The sequence below is a fragment of the Schistocerca americana genome, chromosome 1 (assembly GCF_021461395.2).
Source record: "Schistocerca americana isolate TAMUIC-IGC-003095 chromosome 1, iqSchAmer2.1, whole genome shotgun sequence".
NCBI lineage: Eukaryota > Metazoa > Arthropoda > Insecta > Orthoptera > Acrididae > Schistocerca > Schistocerca americana.
Window position 1 is genome coordinate 362406185 of NC_060119.1, and position 12813 is coordinate 362418997.

At 41.9% G+C, this 12813-nt stretch overlaps 1 protein-coding gene across 1 annotated transcript in view; it reads right to left on the reverse strand.

Moving 5' to 3' along the window:
* LOC124622710 (nucleolar complex protein 2 homolog) overlaps positions 1-12813 on the reverse strand; it is a 162615-nt gene that overhangs the window by 121830 nt on the left and 27972 nt on the right. Inside the window, exon 3 of the mRNA XM_047148504.1 lies at positions 7218-7318. Coding sequence (XP_047004460.1) covers positions 7218-7318 — 101 coding nt within the window. The remainder of the gene's footprint in view (positions 1-7217; positions 7319-12813) is intronic.

A 12813-nucleotide genomic window follows, 5' to 3' on the forward strand; every position in this document is an offset into this window, starting at 1 on the left:
CTGACTGTTTACATGCAATGAAAAGAACAGATTACCAATAAATGCTATCTTTACATCCATTGTAAACTGTAACTGATAGTAATGAGTTCTGATTTTCTCATATGAAAATTGGTTTGCTTGAGAGGGCTCTCTCTGGTAAATGATACCTGATCTGTTAGCAGGACCATCCTGAAACAGGTACCATTGTGATAAACCTGCAACAGTTACCCGCAATATTGTTGCTTCCTTGAGAGAAGGCTTTCTCCTGTGTAGCCTGTTATTTTTGCCTTGAAATAAACACTTTATTTCATGGTGTATCAACTAGCTAATTTTGCCCCCTTGGGCATTACCATGCTACAGTAAAGATTGTAGCGCATATAGTAGGCTCTTCCAGTTCAAGTGTCCAGCCGCTGGCAGCTGGGCACCCATGGGCAGCAATGGACACAGGTGGGTGAACAGCTGAAGTGCAGACAGTCACACAACTGGGCTGTAGTTTATGAGACTGTACTGCCCTGGCCTTCCACCAATGGCAGGGGGTGACAAAATGGTTTACGCACACACAGAAACACGGGCAATAGGGCTGCCTGGCAGGTGGCTTGTACTAACTGCAAGCTGCCCACTTGCACGTTGACAAGCACTCCCCAGTGCCCTTGCCTCATGGGGCACAGCTAGAAGGGCCTAGCATGACATATCACCACACATCCATTTGATTCTAAGATGCTGACTACATCAAATGCATTTACATTTTAATAGTTACACTTACATATTTTAATGTATAGTTGGCTGGCCCAGTGACAAAATACGTGTAAGGACTGCATTGTGTGTGTGTGTGTGTGTGTGTGTGTGTGTGTGTGTGTGTGTGTGTCCTCCATTTTTCATATGGACTTTAAGTATGACATAGTGGTGCGTATGGTTACTACTTTTTTGGAAAGTTGTTATTAGGGATGCAATCACATGTTGCATACTATCTGCATTACAATTTGTACTGTAACTTGATAATGCCCAAGGGGGCAAAATAAGCTAATCACCATATTAAGAAATAACATAATATACATACATAATATTGTTACATTCCATCCTGGATTTTCAATTGTTTGAAATTAAGAAATAATTTGTTAATTTCTAAATAAAACAACAGCCTACGCCGGAAAATGACTTCCCTCAAGGATTTCATAGCTCTTTGCACCTGTGCACAAAAGGGGGAAAAAAAGAATACTGTGTCATTTCTAATATTACATCTTGAATACAAATATCTCTTGATGATATTAAGAATGCAGTCAATTGTAATACAACGTCAGCCACACTGCTGACACTGAAAATCTAGTTTTGTATGCAAAAGCACACTTTCTTCTAGACAGGTATGCTTCCATGTGAAGAAGTAGATCCTCTGTTACCGCAACTGGTTGAATCTTCCTTGCATGATCTTCAAGTAGCATACGCACACTGCATGCAAATCATCTGTCTCACCAAGTCAGCAGTTAGTTTCTGGTAATACTGACTATGTCAAGTAATGGTGAATGCTTAGGTAAGCTTCTTGGTGTTCACTGAATTGAATCTCTAACAGCTGTGCCATAAATAAAATACATGATGAACAGAGTTCCATAGACTGCACATGTATTTCAGTATGAAGTATAAATCCAATGAGCCTTTATAAGAACAACAAACTCTTGTACACAAATCACACAATTAAGTACCAATAGAATGCATTTGAGTACAAATTGATTCTGTCACAGCATAACGACATTTCTTGCATCCACCAGTATATACTGGCTCAGGTGCATGTTGGAGAAAATAAATTCTTAGTTGAAAGTTACTTTATTATGTATAATTTTTTTTTAAATCCTTAAGCTTATGCTCCCCCCCCCCCCCCCCCCCCCCCCCCGCATGAACCATGGACCTTCCCGTTGGTGGGGAGGCTTGCGTGCCTCAGCGATACAGATGGCCGTACCGTAGGTGCAACCACAACGGAGGGGTATCTGTTGAGAGGCCAGACAAATGTGTGGTTCCTGAAGAGGGGCAGCAACCTTTCCAGTAGTTGCAGGGGCAACGGTCTAGATGATTGACTGATCTGGCCTTGTAACACTAACAAAAACGGCCTTGCTGTGCTGGTACTGCGAACGGCTAAAAGCAAGGGGAAACTACAGCTGCAATTTTTCCCGAGGACATGCAGCTTTACTGTATAGTTAAATGATGATGGCGTCCCCGTGGATAAAATGTTCCGGAGGCCTATTTAGTCTCCCATTCGGATCTCCGGGCGGGGACTACTCAAGGGGACACCGTTATCAGGAGAAAGAAAACTGCGTTCTACAGATTGGAGCGTGGAATGTCAGATCCCTTAATCGGGAAGGTAGGTTATAAAATTGAAAAAGGGAAATGGATAGGTTAAAGCCAGATATAGTGGGAATTAGTGAAGTTCGGTGGCAGGAGGAACAAGACCTTTGGTCAGGTGAATACAGGGTTATAAACACAAAATCAAATAGGGGTAATGCAGGAGTAGGCTTAATAACGAATAAAAAAAATAGGAGTGCGGGTATGCTACTACAAACAGCATAGTGAACGCATTGTTGAGACCAAGATAGACACAAAGACCACGCCTATTACAGTAGTAAAAGTTTATATGCCAACTAACTCTGCAGATGATGAAGAAATTGATGAAATGTATGAGGGGGGAGACGAAAATTTAATAGTCATGGGTGACTGGAATTCGAAAGTAGGAAAAGGGAGAGAAGGAAATATAGTAGGTGAACATGGATTGGGGGTAAGAAATGAAAGAGGAAGCCATCTGGTAGAATTTTGCACAGAGCATAACTTAATCATAGCTAACACTTGGTTCAAGAATCATAAAAGAAGGTTGTATACATGGAAGAATCCTGGAGATACTAGAAGATATCAGATAGATTATATAATGGTAAGACAGAGATTTAGGAACCAGGTTTTATAAAGACATTTCCAGGGGCAGATGTGGACTCTGACCATAATCTATTGTTTATGAACTGTACATTAAAACTGAAGAAACTGCAAAAAGGTGGGAATTTAAGGAGATAGGACCTGGATAAACTGACTAAACCAGAGGTTGTACAGAGTTTCAGGGAGAACATAAGGGAACAATTGACAGGAATGGGGGAAAGAAATACAGTAGAAGAAGAATGGGTAGCTCTGAGGAATGAAGTAGTGAAGGCAGCAGAGGATCAAGTAAGTAAAAAGATGAGGGCTAGTAGAAATCCTTGGGTAACAGAAGAAATATTGAATTTAATTGATGAAAGGAGAAAATATAAAAATGCAGTAAATGAAGCAGGCAAAAAGGAATACAAACGTCTCAAAAATGAGATCGACAGGAAGTGCAAAATGGCTAAGCAGGGATGGCAAGAGGACAAATGTAAGGATGTAGAGGCATATCTCATTAGGGGTAAGATAGATACTACCTATAGGAAAATTAAAGAGACCTTTGGAGAAAAGAGAACCACTTGTATGAATATTAAGAGCTCAGATGGAAACCCAGTTCTAAGCAAAAAAGGGAAAGCAGAAAGGTGGAATGAGTATATAGAGGGTCTATACAAGGGCGATGTACTTGAGGACAATATTATGGAAATGGAAGAGGATGTAGATGAAGATGAAATGGGAGATACGATACTGCGTGAAGAGTTTGACAGAGCACTGAAAGACCTGAGTCAAAACAAGGCCCCAGGTGTAGACAACATTCCATTAGAACTACTGACGACCTTGGGAGAGCCAGTCCTGACAAAACTCCACCATCTGGTGAGCAAGATGTATGAGACAGGCAAAATACCCTCAGACTTCAAGAAGAATGTAATAATCCCAATCCCAAAGAAATCAGGTGTTGACAGATGTGAAAATTACTGAACTATCAGTTTAATAAGTCACAGCTGCAAAATACTAACGCGAATTCTTTACAGACGAATGGAAAAACTGGTAGAAGCTGACCTCAGGGAAGATCAGTTTGGATTCTGTAGAAATGTTGGAACACGTGAGGCAATACTGACCTTACGACTTATCTTAGAAGAAAGATTAAGGAAAGGCAAACCTACATTTCTAGCATTTGTAGATTATTGAAAGCGTTTGACAATGTTGACTGGAATACTCTCTTTCAAATTCTAAAGGTAGCAGGGGTAAAATACAGGGAGCAAAAAGCTATTTACAATTTGTACAGAAACCAGATGGTAATTATAAAATTCGAGGGGCATGAAAGGGAAGCAGTGGTTGGGAAGGGAGTAAGACAGGGTTGTAGCCTCTCCCCGACATTATTCAATCCGTATATTGAGCAAGCAGTAAAGCAAACAAAAGACAAATTCAGAGTAGGTATTAAAATCCATGGAGAAAAAATAAAAACTTTGAGGTTCGCCGATGACATTGTAATTCTGTCAGAGACAGCAAAGGACTTGGAAGAGCAGTTGAACGGAATGGACAGTGTCTTGAAAGGAGGATATAAGATGAACATCAACAAAAGCAAAATGAGGATAATGGAATGTAGTCAAATTAAGTCGGGTGATGCTGAGGGAATTAGATTAGGAAATGGGACACTTAAAGTAGTAAAGGAGTTTTGCTACTTGGGGAGCAAAATAACTGATGATGGTCGAAGTAGAGAAGATATAAAATGTAGACTGGCAATGGCAAGGAAAGTGTTTCTGAAGAAGAGAAATTTGTTAACATCGAGTATAGATTTAAGTGTCAGGAAGTCGTTTTTGAAAGTACTTGTATGGAGTGTAGCCATGTATGGAAGTGAAAAGTTTGGACAAGAAGAGAAAGAAGCTTTCAAAATGTGGTGCTACAGAAGAATGCTGAATATTAGATTGGTAGATTACATAACTAATGAGGAGGTATTGAACAGGATTGGGGAGAAGAGGAGTTTGTGGCACAACTTGACAAGAAGAAGGGACCGGTTGGTAGGACATGTTCTGAGGCATCAAGGGATCACAAATTTACCATTGGAGGGCAGTGTGGAGGGTAAAAATTGTAGAGGGAGACCAAGAGATGAATACACTAAGCAGATTCAGAAGGATGTAGATGGCAGCAGTAAGTACTGGGAGATGAAGTTTGCACAGGATAGTGTAGCATAGATAGCTGCATCAAACCAGTCTCAGGACTGAAGGCCACCACAACAACAACAACAACAACAAGCTTATGAGCAACATTCTGGGGCATCCTCAGTGTATCTGCAAATTTTCTGTGAATTTCGGGTTTTAACTCATTGACATAGGTGCTTATGGAAACAAAAAACGGCACTGTGGAGTCCCTTCAGTACAGGAGGTGTGTATTTTAATTGCCTCATGGAAATCTACTTTTCCCCTCTTTAATCAAACAGATGAAGAAATTTAGAGCAATGAGTCTGCATTACATTTAAAGTTTGCTTCACCTATTAATTCTAACAATGGTTTCCAACATATCAAAGTATATACATAAATAAAATAGAAAGAAACATTCCACATGGGAAAAATATATTAAAAACAAAGATTCCATGACTTACCAAACGGGAAAGCGCTGGTAGATAGGCACAATAAAAAAAACACACAAACACACACACAAAATTTCGAGCTTTTGCAACCCACAGTTGCTTCGTCAGGAAAGAGGGAAGGAGAGAGAAAGATGAAAGGATGTGGGTTTTAAGGGAGAGGGTAAGGAGTCATTCCAATCCCGGGAGCGGAAAGACTTACCTTAGGGGGAAAAAAGGACAGGTATACACTCGCGCGCGCACACACACACACACACACACACACACACACACACACACACACACACACACACACACATCCATCCACACATATACAGACACAAGCAGAAGGTCTTCGTGGCAAACGAATCTGCTCCAGTCCGGAATCCCTAAACCGTTACACCAACAACCTGAAAACAGCTTTCACATCCCGAAACTACCCTCCCGACCTGGTACAGAAGCAAATAACCAGAGCCACTTCTTCGTCCCCTCAAACCTAGAACCTCCCACAGAAGAACCACAAAAGTGCCCCACTTGTGACAGGATACTTTCCGGGACTGGATCAGACTCTGAATGTGGCTCTCCGGCAGGGATACGACTTCCTCAAATCCTGCCCTGAAATGAGATCCATCCTTCATGAAATCCTCCCCACTCCACCAAGAGTGTCTTTCCGCCGTCCACCTAACCTTTGTAACGTCTTAGTTCATCCCTATGAAATCCCCAAACCACCTTCCTTACCCTCTGGCTCCTACCCTTGTAACCGCCCACAGTGTAAAACCTGTCCAATGCACCCTCCCACCACCACCTACTCCAGTCCTGTAACCCGGAAGGTGTACACGATCAAAGGCAGAGCCACGTGTGAAAGCACCCACGTGATTTACCAACTGACCTGCCTACACTGTGAAGCTTTCTATGTGGGAATATCCAGCAACAAACTGTCCATTCCCATGAATGGACACAGGCAGACAGTGTTTGTTGGTAATGAGGATCACCCTGTGGCTAAACATGCCTTGGTGCACGGCCAGCACATCTTGGCACAGTGTTACACCGTCCGGGTTATCTGGATACTTCCCACTAACACCAACCTGTCAGAACTCCGGAGATGGGAACTTGCCCTTCAGTATATCCTCTCTTCTCGTTATCCGCCAGGCCTCAACCGCCGCTAATTTCAAGTTGCCGCCGCTCATACCTCACCCGTCTTTCAACAACATCTTTGCCTCTGTACTTCCGCCTCGACTGACATCTCTGCCCAAACTCTTTGCCTTTACAAATGTCTGCTTGTGTCTGTGTATGTGCGGATGGATATGTGTGTGCGAGTGTACATCTGTCCTTTTTTCCCCCTAAGGTAAGTCTTTCCGCTCCCGGGATTGGAATGACTCCTTACCCTCTCCCTTAAAACCCACATCCTTTCGTCTTTCCCTCTCCTTCCCTCTTTCCTGACGAAGCAACCATTGGTTGCGAAAGCTAGAATTTTGTGTGTATGTATGTGTTTGTGTTTCTATCGACCTGCCAGCACTTTCGTATGGTAAGTCACATCATCTTTGTTTTTAAATATATTTTTCCCGCATGGAATGTTTCCCTCTATTATATAAATAAATATATAATTTGTTAAAGACATTCACTGTTCCATTAAAATTATTTCTTTTGTCTTCCTTTCCTCATTTTGCAAATTTAATAGAAACAAAGAAAATTAATTTCACAGTATGGTAATTTGGATATATTCATCACAAATCTAAATTCTTACAACACATATACAAAAACAATTAATATCTATTATAAACATAAAACATACTTATCAGTTTTCAACTTTTCTCGCCACTCCTCTACCATTTTTAATGTAACAAGACCTGGTGGTTCTGGAACAGTTTCATCATCAGTTTCATCACTTGCCACCTATGACAGAAAATATATTTTTATGACACTTTTGAGATAATAAATCTGTCAAAACCAAACGATCTACTATCATCCACGAGAAGTTGTCATTACTTAACAACATACATATTGAGCAACACAGAGAAATTCATAACAGAACGCACCTTTACATACTGGCTCCACAGAGAACTTAGCTAATGTACACAGAGGCACAATAACCAAAAACTCTATATGCAATTGCAGTCTTTCTCGGCGTATTCCACTGATGAATTCTTCTCAGGTTATCAGCTGAGAGGTGGTGTCGTCTAGTCACAACGTTTCAATGAGTTTCATACCCATCATCTTCTGTGAAGTCAGAAGATGAGGGGTACGAACCTCATTGAAACGTTGCGACAAGACGACACCATCTCTCAGCTGATAACCTGAGAAGAATTCATCAACCAATAACTCTATTTTTATAATCTTATTTTGCATCCTCAGAACTCATTTCTATTAAGAAATATTCCACATTATAAAGGATGTGAAACTGCTGCTTTGCCAAAAATCTACAGATATTCCAAGACACAAATTTGCTAATGATAAAGAGTTATTCAGTTTGCAATGACCCAGTTTGGCATGAGTTCTTTTAGGTAGAATGTTTCACATCATATGCATGAAAGTCAGCTTTATACAGATTTGAAATAAAATATGCAGAAAATTGGAATCTGTCTACACATTGCTGATACTAACATTTCAATTTTTTAAAAATTTAACTTTTTACATTGCAATAACTAATAGTCTAATTTTTTGAAAGAGATGCAACATGATATACAGGACATCTAGTGAAGAATGATTGTATCTTACAATGCAGCATTTTGTAATGTTTAATCATTCCTCTCCATCTCTATAGCTGAGTGATCAGCATGTCTGACTGCCATGTGGAGAAGGAATTTTTCCTTGGTGAGAGGACTAGAATGGGGTCCACTCAACATCATGATGACAGCTGACAAGCTACTTGAATGGGAAGTAGTGGCTCCAAGGTCTCGGAATCCAACAACCGCCAAGAGAATGTCATGTTGACCCTTTCCATACAGCATTCAAATGGTGCCATATGTCAGATGATACGTCAGCTTGGCACTGCATGGTCCTCTGGGTCTGATTGTAGAGTTTAGTTCTAATCAATACACTGAAAGACTCCCTATGTTGCCCAAACTGAAACTATCATGTATAAGCCAGTCAAAACTGAAAGCAATACTAACATTTTTTAGATATAGACTGAATAGGAGCAAACAATTCAGAAGTACTACCCAAAAGTTCCAGCCACGCAGCAACAACAAATAAGGGACAAACTACTCAATTTGTGGAGGAACAAATTACAGATTCTGTACCAGAACAATATAATAGCCTACAATGCCATCCCTGTAAAGCACTTTTTAGCAGAAGAGAGTATTCTGCACTCAGATGTCCTCAACATTTCCTTCTCAGCAAGAAAACTGTGTTGATGGTCACGCATTTTCAGTATGTATATGACATGTACAACAAAATAACAGAGCTGTTGCAAGGAAGTAACAACATTCCTCTAAACAATGGAAGATACAAATTCAATGGTGCATAGGGAGAGGAAGGTTAATGATAACAACCCAGTTGAACAAGATGGTTTTCAAGGAGATCACACCTGCACATACCAAGCCCTCAATCTCATACCCTTCACCGAAAAAAGCTTTCACAAGAAGGCTTTAAAACATATATAATATTTGTTGATTTAACTGCAATTATGAGGGGACTCCTAAAGTTCCTAGAAGTATCCCTGATACAACTCTAGCTCAGCTACTAAATAATATGTTAGGTAATACATTTTTCAAAATTATTCTAGAGGAAAATCAGCAAGCAAATGATTCTGAAGTTTGCTTACGCACATGGTAACCAAAGAAAGACTATAGATGAAACTGAAAGAATATGGAAAGACAATAAATTTTCAGTCTGGTGGCAGTTTAGTTAAGTTTTTTTGCATGTCTGTGGATCATATTTGCAACAACCTATCATGGTGCAGAACATGTCAGTAGGTCTTTGAATAAGATACTTACTTGTACTCTTGTTAGTGGCTGCTCAAGTCTACCAAAGTAAAACAACGTCCACGTTTCTATCTCAATAAAACAGGTCAACTGCCAACTGTAAATCAATTTAAACGAAAATCTGTAAAATGCAACACTACCCTTAAGTATTTGGGTGTCACACTTGAAAGGTCCTCGACTTGTTGATTGCATTGACTAACAGCAGAGCCACAATGTATTTAACAAAGCCACGCAGCTTGTGTTCACTGCAGTTAATATCTGTACATTATTCAGGAACTTGGTACTGTTGGAAACTCCCTTAATATTAGGCATAAAAGGAAAATTACATTAATAATTTTAATTAAATGAACATAGGGAATGCAGGCAACAGTAGACAGAGATTATCAAAAGAAGACAAAACGTTAGTTTTTGGAACCAGATGTTCCTTCATCTAGTTATGGCCAGTCCCAAGCTTTCCTCCCTGATTATATCCCAAGTGTGACATCTGACAAGCTGCAATCCCAATAACAAGCAATAAAAACTGCACTGTCAGGAGCACATACCGATCTAAACAACCTTTGATCTGCCTTGACATATGTGACAGACAGCTCACAGAATCCACACAAACCATGGAATATGTGAGGACTTTCTTTAGAACTAGAAAGCAGCATCTGATCTACATTGCAGTTGCAGGAAGATATCCCAGACCATCCAACACATCGTTCAGGTGTGTACTCTCACATCACATCAAGCCAATGTGAAAGACTTCCTCTGACTGACTCTGGACACTGTTGTCAACACTGACAAATTAAATTTAATGATTGTTTCTCCATTTAACGAGTGTGCTGTATATGTAATACATCTGAACTGTATGTTTTATTTTTCATTAGTACTACAGTTTTATATTTGTAACATAGTGTATAACAACACCATGTGTTCCACCATATGCTAAATAAAAAAAACACACATTTCTTAATAATTATAATTTAACACTGCATCATGTGACACAATTTAACATCGCTATTTCATAGAAAGATGTTTTATAAACCCCTCTTAATCTGCAGACAGAAGAATGTTTGTTGGTTCCTCACTTGGGGGTTAAGGGACTAAACAGCAAGGCGATGTAGTTCCTCAGTTAAGAGAGAATTCATCTACAGTTAGTGATGTCAGCTAAATATTTGATTAAATTATGAAAATAAGAGTAGTGTAAAATCCAGGCACTGAGTTGACACATCAGTCAGCTCCCCGCAAATCCAAGAGAATAACTACCCACATAGCTCCATGTCTCTTTATCAAAGAAGAGGCCTAAAAATTGGAACTGTGCAAACATATACAACTCTGGATACTCAAACAGAATTCTGGATCATGATGGACCATGGTACAATGAGAGAAATGCCGAACTCATGTTTGTATTGCGAGCTATATCAAATGCAAAAGTCAATGATGCATAACATGGGAGTGACCAGTGGTCTGATGGAGGTCACTAGCTCATTGATGGTGAGGAGGAAGAGTAACACTCAGCATGGAGCCATGTAGGTGGTCATTCTCTTAGACCCATGGGGAGCTGAATAACATGTCATCTCAAACATGAAACGAACAACATGGCTCCCCACCATCAAGGAAGTAAATATACGGCCATGGTGTGGGAAAATACAAACAATGCCCTGGAACCCACATCTGTGAACAGTAATATTTTGGATAACATTCCCCTCTCATGCTCTGTCCATTTCGTTTCTAGCCAATGATGTGGGCCCATCAACAGCAGCAGTAGTAAGTTTAACCAATAACTCTTCTTCACCACATGTACAGGAAAAATCCCTTTCTAACCTATGACTGCTGGTTACCCAATAACTCCACTTCTCCAGCACAAGTGCGGGAAAACTCCCCTTCACACGAGAAGGTGACACTGGTCTCTAACAGTGCTTGATCTACAGTGGGCACACAAGATCCTTAAGTAGATCCCAGAAGATGAGCTGAAACGTCAATTTTTTAAGAAATACACTCCTGGAAATTGAAATAATAACACCGTGAATTCATTGTCCCAGGAAGGGGAAACTTTATTGACACATTCCTGGGGTCAGATACATCACATGATCACACTGACAGAACCACAGGCACATAGACACAGGCAACAGAGCATGCACAATGTCGGCACTAGTACAGTGAATATCCACCTTTCACAGCAATGCAGGCTGCTATGCTCCCATGGAGACGATCGTAGAGATGCTGGATGTAGTCCTGTGGAACGGCTTGCCATGCCATTTCCACCTGGCGCCTCAGTTGGACCAGCGTTCGTGCTGGACGTGCAGACCGCGTGAGACGACGCTTCATCCAGTCCCAAACAAGCTCAATGGGGGACAGATCTAGAGATCTTGCTGGCCAGGGTAGTTGACTTACACCTTCTAGAGCACGTTGGGTGGCACGGGATACATGCGGACGTGCATTGTCCTGTTGGAACAGCAAGTTCCCTTGCCGGTCTAGGAATGGTAGAACTATGGGTTCGATGACGGTTTGGATGTACCGTGCACTATTCAGTGTCCCCTCGACGATCACCAGTGGTGTACGGCCAGTGTAGGAGATCGCTCCCCACACCATGATGCCGGGTGTTGGCCCTGTGTGCCTCGGTCGTATGCAGTCCTGATTGTGGCGCTCACCTGCACGGCGCCAAACACGCATACGACCATCATTGACACCAAGGCAGAAGCGACTCTCATCACTGAAGACGACACGTCTCCATTCGTCCCTCCATTCACACCTGTCGCGACACCACTGGAGGCGGGCTGCACGATGTTGGGGCGTGAGCGGAAGATGGCCTAACGGTGTGCGGGACCGTAGCCCAGCTTCATGGAGACGGTTGCGAATGGTCCTCGCCGATACCCCAGGAGCAACAGTGTCCCTAATTTGCTGGGAAGTGGCGGTGCGGTCCCCTACGGCACTGCGTAGGATCCTACGGTCTTGGCGTGCATCCGTGCGTCGCTGCGGTCCGGTCCCAGGTCGACGGGCACGTGCACCTTCCGCCGACCACTGGCGACAACATCGATGTACTGTGGAGACCTCACGCCCCACGTGTTGAGCAATTCGGCGGTATGTCCACCCGGCCTCCCGCATGCCCACTATACGCCCTCGCTCAAAGTCCGTCAACTGCACATACGGTTCACGTCCACGCTGTCGCGGCATGCTACCAGTGTTAAAGACTGCGATGGAGCTCCGTATGCCACAGCAAACTGGCTGACACTGACGGCGGCGGTGCACAAATGCTGCGCAGCTAGCGCCATTCGACGGCCAACACCGCGGTTGCTGGTGTGTCCGCTGTGCCGTGCGTGTGATCATTGCTTGTACAGCCCTCTCGCAGTGTCCGGAGCAAGTATGGTGGGTCTGACACACCGGTGTCAATGTGTTCTTTTTTCCATTTCCAGGAGTGTATGATCTGACCTAATAATCCAGAAGATTTTAACTTCATAATTAGAAAGTAGCCCAGTTTAATCT